Raw genomic sequence first — 9,927 nt, forward strand, 5'->3', positions numbered from 1 at the left:
CTTTTAGAAATGTGATTAGTGCTCAGGCTGTGGAGCTCAAACATTTATTAAGAACCAAGCTTTGTGCAGTCATTTACTGTTTGTGTGGCTAAGTATGTGGAGTTAAGGGGTGTGTTGTGGTAGTAGAATAGTTATAAAGATCTCGTGTCTTGATTTTTCAGTCTTTTTGAAAAACAAGTGATGTCTCTTAGTCGTTGGGGTTTTCCGCTTTTAGATTGTACCGCAGATAAATCAGACAAAATCCCCACTGGCTACCAATGAAGTGTTGTTGAAAAGGCCAACTTAGCAGGGCTCATACCTCCTGCTGTGAAGCATGTAGTGCAGTCTACCATAGCACACTGTGCGGGTGGCTATCTCAGTGTAGATCTGTGCTTGTGTGCGTGTGAGTGGATGAATGAGTGAATCTACTTTCACACACAAACCCTGTGTTTGATGCAGGATTATGAGCTTGAGATGAACCCATTCATACAGGGCTGCTATCATGGCTTAATCCCTGGATTTCACCTTTCACACAGGACCTAAGTCTGCAACTCTCTTTAAGAACATGTATTAAAGCAACACATATAAGACCTGTAAATCACTGTCAGTACCTACTAGAGGGTTACTGCTGTACAACCCTGTAACAGCTCAATAGGAATTTCAAACCAAAGCTAAGTGTTCAATTTACTGACCTTATTAGAGATGGCCAGCAGCACATTGGAAGAAAGAGTGTTTTTAATCAAAAAGATGAGTTTCGGTTTTGCCCTCATATTTCCCATTCCATTAATTTGTTTTCCCAAAAAATCTTGGATATGTTCTCTATTATGCCCTCCTCTCCTCTTCTCTCCTCTCCTCTCCTCTCCTCTCCTCTCCTCTCCTCTCCTCTCCTCTCCTTTCCTTTCCTTTCCTCTCCTCTCCTCTCCTCTCCTATCCTCGTGGAAGATTCTTTTAACAGGTGTGTGCCCTCAGGTGGGATACAGTCCTAAAATCCTCATCCTGAGTTGGCCTGGCTCATCTTTCAAACCAAACTCGATTATGTATGGGCATAAATTTGGCCCATAGTCAGATTCTGCAAATGTTCACTTACCATGTCCCCCAGTGACAGCAGCACACAGTGCAGAAACACTGGTGTAAAATATTCCTGATTCACATTTGTTGGGCATGACAGTTTAGGAGTCTAACACTAGCGTATCACAACAGTATTTCAGATAGTTCCCAATCAAAAATATAACATTAAAGATCAGATAAGTTGGATCGGATAAAGATAAAGTGTTTGGTGTAAACAGTCCATGCTATGACAAAAAGCATCCTCTCCCTCTTTCTTTCAAAAGTATCTTATTTTCCTGTATTGTGTATCCTCCAGGAGATCATCATCCAAACTTGCCTCTCCAGACTCAGAGGACCACCATGATGAGTCTCCTCTCCTAGAGCCTTTCCTCCATGAGCTTCCACACAAGGAGGAGGATCAGGGGCGTCCCCTGGAGGAAGACTCATTTCCCCACATGTTTCTGCCATCGGACAGCCTGGAGCTGCTGGAGAAAGCAGAGAGGAAAATGCTGAAGAAAAAGAGGAGGAACAAGCAGAAGAAACAGCGGCACCGGCATTTCAACGACCTCTGGGTTCGCATCGAGGAGAGGTAAGACCGCGGAGGGAGGGATAAAAGGTTGGAAAGGAGGAGGAGAGAACATACAGACGCACGTTAGTCTCGTTATGTTGGTACATGGGGTCTCGTTTTTCTTTATATTTGTCATCAATGACTTGTCTGGCTCTTTTGCTGTGAAAAAGGGATGAGGGGGAAATATAGAAAAGGTGAGACGAAAGGCCAGAGGTGAGGACAAAAGGGAAGAAAAGAGTGAAGAGAGAAGAAAGACTGAGAGGATGTGAGGAGAGAGGGCGAATTAGAAATGTGTAATGCAGTCTTTCCGCTTGTCTATAGAATAAAACTGACACTTCTTGGTATGGTGCCGCAGGCTTAAACAGACACCATATCACATCACCATAGTCTTCATGCACTCTGCACACACACACACACACACACACACACACCCTGCAGTGTGGTATGAGTCCAGACTGGTTCCTATCTCATATAAGTGTCTTGTATGTGAAAATATCAGCCTGGGAATTCCTACTGAGTATCTAGTTTTGGTCTCACAGTAGCTCCAGGCAGGGACTAACCGGACAACAAAACAAGCTCACCTTTCAGGCAAAAAGGAGACCTCTGCACAGGTGTCGTCTGCTGTGTTGAAACAGTTTGTCATGTTGGCAAAATTTTATGTTTTCATGCAGGTTAATTTGACCCCTTCCGACCTCTTCTTGCAATGCCACCCCCTGATTTGAACAACTTTCACTCAGTTAAATTGATGCCTCACTGTCTGATTGTATCATGAGGAAACTGAATTTGTAGACGGCATGACCTAAATCCTCAGATGTCTTTTTTTAAAGGGCACGGTCATCAGTGTGAAAGTCGAGGTGACTATCTTAACTCTTTAAGAATTATTCAGGCCTGCTCAAATGAAGAAGGTGGAAAATTATTTTAGTCAAGGACAAATCAAATCAAATCCGTCTGCTTTTTTAATGTGTGTATCATTTTTTGTTTCTCTTTCTTTTGTTTCGGTTCTAAATGAGCATGTGTTTGCATGCTGGAGTCTGTCAAACCTCAGAGACTCCATGCATTTACTTAATTTGTGTGGAACATAGAGCTTGTTTACTATGGCTAGTATTAACATTGTACAGATGGAAACTTGGACTGTTTACACAGGAACATAAACTCTGGTCCTGTCGTAGCCATAGGCTACTGTTAGACATGTAATTTCAGCACAGTATTTGAGATCTGAGGTTCACATTTCCAAGATGCCTGCACATGGCCTGAAATTACCAACTATGCATCCCCATGTGATGTGGATGTTTTTTCCTTCTGTGCTGACGCTACTTTTTCTGACTCTTAATCTCCCTCTGTTAATGTAGCTTTAAATTATCCTTACACTGGCTTGAATCTGCCAACATTAAAGTTTGCACTGCATGTTTGCATGTTCTCCTCATGTTCTAGTGGGTTTTCTTTGGGTGCTATGGTTTACATCCCGTGTTAGCTAATGACAAGTTGCACTGGAACAGTGGAGTGCATAAGCTCAAGCATCTCTAGCAGAAAACCATTTTTGAATTGTTCTATGGTTTAAGAGTCCTGCACTGAGCGTGGGTGGGCAGCAGGCAAAATAAAAAGGAGAAATGAGGACGAAAAACAGAAACAGAAGAGAGAAATGAAAATAAAGTCTGGTATTGCAGTCTTCATTTTCTTTTTTTACCTGGTTACTCTACACTTAAAAAAAGTGTTTAAAGCCAATTGAATTACTTTACATGTTTTTTGGATTTCAGCCATATGTTATCAAACATTAGTCAGGCTAGTTTAAGGCTACTTTGCTTGTTGGCTGAGCTCAAGAAACAAATAAAGCACTAAGTATTTAGTGAGCTGATGTATTTGATTAGTGGTAAGCTACAGGTATGTGTCAGGAGCTGGTACTGGGCTTTGCAGGTGTGGTTTGCAAAATTGAACCTGTGCAGGACTCTGTGCTTAAGCATGTATTCAGTTTTGCCCCTGTATGAACATGTATTTTTCCATATGCACTATTCCAAATCAGTGATGGAAAGAAAAATCCAACCATGTAGCATCTGTTCTTCACGGGAACAGAGGAGGTTTGTGAACGTTTGTGTACATTATGTCTGCAGAAATGTTTTCTCTCTCTCTGAGAGACCCTGTATTTTTTAGTGGAAAGGAAACAGACTGTTTGTGTACACATGTTACAAAGTGTACACGGTGTACGTTTTTGTATATTTTAATGTCTGAAAAAGTGACTGAGGGAGAACGGGAGAAGGCAGTCCATAACACAGAAGCGACCGCAGTGCCACAGTTCTCTGTTGTGTTTGATGCGTGGCCACACAGTCATGTGTCACACATGGTTTCCTTACACCTCTTCAAAATAAACTTGCTTCATAACTTTGAAAAAAGAAAACACAACTTAATGCATTCTCTGAATATTTAAAAACTTACTTCAAATTTTTACTGAAAATCTAATAACTACAGTATAAAGCTACAGACTGTGCAGCCTTGAGAAAATACCAATCAATGCAATACAAATATTATCATCTCCAAATATGTGCCAGTAATGGAAACATAATCAATCAATTGAGGTTAATTCAGGAATTATGAAGGAAATGTCCTAACATACCTGCATCAGTACCAAGTAGACTTTTGCTTAACAAGCTTCTGTGTGATTCTGGAGAGGACGGTGTTTTGGCATTTTTGAAAATTGAAAAATTATGGTCTTTGAACATTCTTCTAATTTATTTGGAAACTACTGTGTAGAGCTTGTCTGGTGGTGCTCGCATCCATCACAGGGTATTTTGGCCATCCTGTTTTGACTGGCACTTACCTCCGCAAGCTTTTCCAACTATGTCCCTTCTTCAGCCAAGGATATCGGAGAGTTCAAGATCATTTGTCAACAATAATCCCTCTAAGCATACTCTCATTTGTCTGCAGACAGAGAAAGTCAGGAGACTGATGATGGAAAATTTAGGGCTGGAACATGATTTAATTACCATTTTAAATTTATGATAGACTTGTTTTCATTTTTCCTCTCTTTTGATGCTTGTCAAAATATCTTTCCCAACAAACATAATCCAGTTAAATGGAAATAATATCTCGGAATCACTTTTTTTTAATATCGTTATAATGATGTGTCAAGTTGCTGTTGCAGCCCGCTGGTATCTGGAGACCCTGACTTCAGGAACTTGTGTGTTTTGCCTGGCCTCATCCCAGTCACAGCCACCCAAGCACCACAGGCTCGGTATCAAACAGGAGAGCAGAAATGATTTGATTGCCAGACCTGTTTAGAAAAGAAGGACAGATAAAGAAAGAAATAGTTGCATAGAGTTGCAGACAGAGTATATAATATGGGAAGAGGGGGGACAGAAGAGAGTAATAGCAGAAAGGCGGAGTGGCAGTTGGTTTATAGCCATTAGTTGATCAATGTTGTTGCACGCCCAGGAGTTCTGAGACAGTGCTGTAGCAGTTGATTCCTTTGTGGGGAAATTTTCCTTTGTAGCCTTCAATGTCTTTATATTTCCATTGTTTTCAGACAATTGTGGATGGAATGTGGATGTAGGAAGAACCCTGTTCCTCTGCAGAATATCCCTCATTTTCCTTTCAATCCACAAGAACAGTATAATTCAAGGAAATTAGTCTGGAATTAGGAAAGTCTTACCCTAACTGCTGTAACTCCAGAGTATGGGGAGGTTTTTGAATTGAGCTCAGAAAATGAGCTTATTTGAATTGTCTAAATCAATTTTTGAAATGTATAATTGCAAAAGAGGGCACCAGAGTTTATAATAATAAATACAGTTAAAGTCAGCAAAATAATTCTTAGGTATCATACAGTAAGAACTGTGTAACTCAGCTGATCTGCCTCGTTAGGACTGTGTGGGTGTAGTTTGATCACATTTGATTGACAGCGGCCTAACAACGTGAGCACAGAACCCCACAACTGTCATCACATTTAGATCCAAATGTTGCTAAATCCTGATTGGTACATGAAAGTATGGGACATCACATTTTTCCTACTGAGCCTCAAACCAGCCAGAAAAACACAAATAAAATCAGAAATACAGAATTCTCTCAATTGCAAAGATAAATGTGAATAAATATAGATTTTTAAATCTAATGTGTTGTTTCTTCTTTCTTTTCTTCTCTCCGCAGTCCTATGGCCCAGTCTCCTCCTCCCCCGTTGGTTCGCATCATTAATGGTTACATCACAGTGCAGCCGCCTGACAGAGTCTACAACCACTACAACTATCACATACCTTCAACATCATCCATCTCCTCGTCCATCTCCTCTTCAATTATCTTCCTCTGTACATTGCTTGCAGTGATCCAACAGATGTGGACTGTGTTCCTCTAGTAGAACATTTGTTGGGACTCACAGCCTTCTCTAATATGATCTCTCACACACATTATGATGGTTTCTTGTCTCAGCTCATGAAATCATAAGATATCGAGGAGGCTATGAGACTCTCAGAGACTATTTGCAAAAAAGGCACAGAGAAAGGATGTGAAATCAACTCGAGCTGTCAGGTAACAGTGCCCTCCATGGATGTTAGGTTAGATAAAGTTTGTGTTGTTGGGACTGAACAGTAAATCACGTCAATGGAGCGTGTCTCTTACAAATTGAGACCTTGATGAGCATGTAAGTTCATGTAACGAGAGGTTTCTTGGAAGCATACATGTTTCATAAGGTTTCAATTATTTGACACACACACACAGCAGGAATGTGTATGCAAGCATGCAAACAGGAGGTATTATCGGATGTCTCACAGACGTTACACAACATGTCAGTTCCCTTCTTGATTACAGTGTTACAATAGACACTAATCGTTCAACATTCAGTGCCTCTGAGAATGTGAGATCTCACTGACGCGACTGTTCGGTGAAGGAACATCACTGAAACCGTTGCTGAAGATCAAATACCTTCAATAAGTACAACTGGAATCATATGTCTGTGTATGTGTATGTGTGTGTGTGCGTGTGTTTGAGTGTGTGTGTGAGACAAAGTCTATCAGCTCTTAAACCCCCTGGCCTTGCAAACAGAGGTGTATCTTTACAGACCTTAATTTATTCTTCCATTTTAGAAGAATCTGTTTAATGTTGCATTATAGCCTACTGCGGGGGAAAAAAATTGTACATATTGTTTTTAAATATTATAGATGTATTTTAGAATTATAAAAATAAATGAAAAGTATCAAAAGTTTTGTTGTTGTTTATATAAATATATAAATAGATATGCAGTATATTTTTGAAAGAAAATCAGGAACTAACCACCATAGCCCGTGTCATGTGTCTCACTGAAAGGGACAGATGATTGTATTGTACTTCATGTATCAGTGTTATCACTTGGCTTGGCTGTATGTGTCTGCTGAAAGGATTCATAGTGATGTGTGTGTGTGTGTGTGTGTGTGTGTGTGTGTGTGGGGGGGGGGGGGGGGGGGGGGGACCTTTTCAGGACCTTGTCCCGACCTTGTTTGGACCAGTAGTCCTCATGGGGACCAAAGGTCTTAGTGAGGCAAAATGTAATTTCTAAGGTCCTGGTTGAATTGATGTTAGGTTAAGGTTAGGGTTTAGGCTGTCCACAATGAATGGAAATTAAGGCAGTGTCCTAACAAGGATAGCTGCGCAAACTGTGTGTGTGTGTGTGTTTCTACATAGAGATCATTTGTTTAATTTATTTAACTACTATAGTTTTGTTGTAGGCCATATGAAACATTCCCAATGTTGTTGGTTTTTTTTGTTTTGTTTTGTTTTGTTTTGTTTTTTACATTTTTTGTCACTATGATGTCCAAATGTCAAATGTTTTTAAGTATAATTTTAAATGCATATGATGGAAATAATAATAATAATAATTCAGTTTTAAATACCACATACAGCGTAGTGTATTAGGTCTTTCACATTTCACTTATGGCATGAGGTGATTGTAATAGTATTACCATGGCAACAATAAAATATTTATCTAGATTAAAATCTGATTTTACCATTCATCCTTTGCTACCCTTTTCTTTTTTGTTTGTCTGTAGGAAAATGCACTGTATATTCCCACTGTGTCTTTTTTTCTACTACTAGCAGTCTCCAAAGTCTCACACACACACACACACACACATACACACACACTCGCTGCCCTCCTGTCCTGACCCAGGGTTCATAGCATGTTTATGTGAGGTTAATGTGCTGTGATAAGGGCGCTATTAGAAGCTGTTTGATGAGTGCATGTGGTCTGTCACAAATAAGGCGGCTGCCCTGCCAGCAAACAGGAAACCAGAGCTAACGGGTTCTTAAGATGTACAGGAAATGAGAGTTAATTGATTTGTTATATCAACAGGAAAGAAAGCTAGTTGACTTGTTAGTTTGTACTTTGATTTAGGAGTGGCTTTGTACTAGAGGAGGCTATGGGGGTCTGTGTGTGACTGATATGCACATGCAAGACAACATAACAAAACAACATAAGATTCAGCGGTATTAAGGGACATGAGAGGTAGGTGAAAGCACTTTCTAAGATGTTTATTTTTTTCATTATATTTTTTCTGTTTTTCCCACCACTAACACATGCAGCAGTTGCAATTTAAAACCAATAGCTGGATGCAGAGTTAAGTCAATTCCTTTGGGGAAAGGCATCCTGGGAAAGTAGTAAATCTGCTAATTGAGTGTGAGGGGGAAATTTGAGGTGAAACAAAGGTAAATTACTGGAATGTGGCCATCACAGACTGATCATATTTAACTCTAACAACATCTGGATTTGAATTATTTAGGCAAACTGCTGACATTTTGATTTATCAGGTAACATTTGTCTTCTGTCTTTCTAACAAATTATCCCTCTGGCTTTTTCCATTAACCTTATGTGTAAATGTACAATTGAACATATGGCATATCTGAAACTTTGAACAGAATCTGTGGAAGGAAAAAGCAAACTGACTTCATAACTAAAGTCATAACTGCAGCCAATGCAAACTCCACACAAACATTAAACTCGCATCATGTTAAAAAACAGTATGAGTCCAAACGAGATCTTTCCTCTGGTCCGTGTAACACAACACTTTAAATAACAACAGACCTTGTAAGTCACTCAGTCATTCCATAAAAGAATAAACAAACAAAGGTGCTGGTCACTCCTCTAATTGCCTCCTGTTGAGTGCTTTTGCTGACAGATGTTACAGCTCATTTACTATCAGAAACATTGCATAAAGAATAAGTCCAGAGGAATAGCATTAGTCAAGACTAAATGGTTTCAAGACTTGAAACCAAAATTAGGACCACAGGGTTGCAGGATCAGGACACAAAGATCAATCCTGATCAATTGACAATTACTTTGACTCCAATTTTAAAGGATTTTTTTTAAACGACTTAACATTGTTCCACATGTAGTTTAAGCTTGTAGAGCCTGTGTATTGATAACAAGTGAGCCCAATTCCAGACTCCAACCCAGGGGTTCAGTGCCTCCAAACATGATAGACATGAATTAGCTGGAGGATAGTATTTCAGCCAGAGGCACTTGAAATGAGCAACTCTATGTCACATGCTGGGCTGTAAAGCATGCCCCCGCAGCTCCCACAGTCCCACACGGCCCCCGCCTTTGAATGATGCATAATATAATATAATAATACAAAATAACCCTGTGTAACATATTAAAATTAAACAGGACTCACATTGTGATGTTATGTGTAATTTTGGATTTTGGAGATTTTGCTTCTTATAGATTTAAAACTGATGAAGTTTTGGAGAGCGTCTGTGCCAGGGGCTTGCGGTACGATACCACAAGCACGCAAAGACACACAAAACTGCAAATTAAGGAATTATCTAAATAGGTGAACATCAAAGTGGGAACTCAAATCCGTTCCATCTCATAAGACCGAACTTTTGCAGGATATGCCACTAAACTAGCTTGTGGGAATTTTTGCTCTCATTATACCCTCATTCATCACCAATATGAAAAAAAAAATGCTCTCGACTGCCATCTACTCCTTAAAACACAATCAAATAAGAAAATGGGTCTGATAAAAACACACTGCAGTGGACTGGAGGTGGGGTTGGCAGATTGGACAAAGTAAACCTGAAGGAATTGGAAGCAGATGTCTGGGCAGACGTCTGTTTCCTGTGAGGTAAAAATAAAGACATGGCATTGAATATTATAGATATTACCTAGCTGCACTTAAAGAAAGATGGAATTGGTGGCACGTACATACACTGTTGAGTGACTTGAATGAAATGAAATTGTAAGAATGACTTTTTTGTTTTCATCTAAAAAGATGAATACACATTTTTAGGTATTTCTAATATTAGAAATACTCTATGAATTTGTTTTCACAGCTTTGACTTCTTCCTGCCATTTATCCAATCTAGAATAATCAGTAATTCTA

At 39.6% G+C, this 9,927-nt stretch overlaps 1 protein-coding gene across 1 annotated transcript in view; it reads left to right on the forward strand.

Annotated features, from left to right (window-relative positions):
- The window catches only part of trabd2a (TraB domain containing 2A), a 65,865-nt gene extending 58,875 nt beyond the window's left edge, over positions 1–6,990 (forward strand). Inside the window, exons 6-7 of the mRNA XM_067574970.1 lie at positions 1,343–1,615; positions 5,726–6,990. Coding sequence (XP_067431071.1) covers positions 1,343–1,615; positions 5,726–5,927 — 475 coding nt within the window. The 3' untranslated portion in view covers positions 5,928–6,990. The remainder of the gene's footprint in view (positions 1–1,342; positions 1,616–5,725) is intronic.
- The last annotated feature ends 2,937 nt before the right edge of the window (positions 6,991–9,927 follow it).

This window comes from Thunnus thynnus, chromosome 19, assembly GCF_963924715.1.
Source record: "Thunnus thynnus chromosome 19, fThuThy2.1, whole genome shotgun sequence".
Classification (NCBI taxonomy): domain Eukaryota; kingdom Metazoa; phylum Chordata; class Actinopteri; order Scombriformes; family Scombridae; genus Thunnus; species Thunnus thynnus.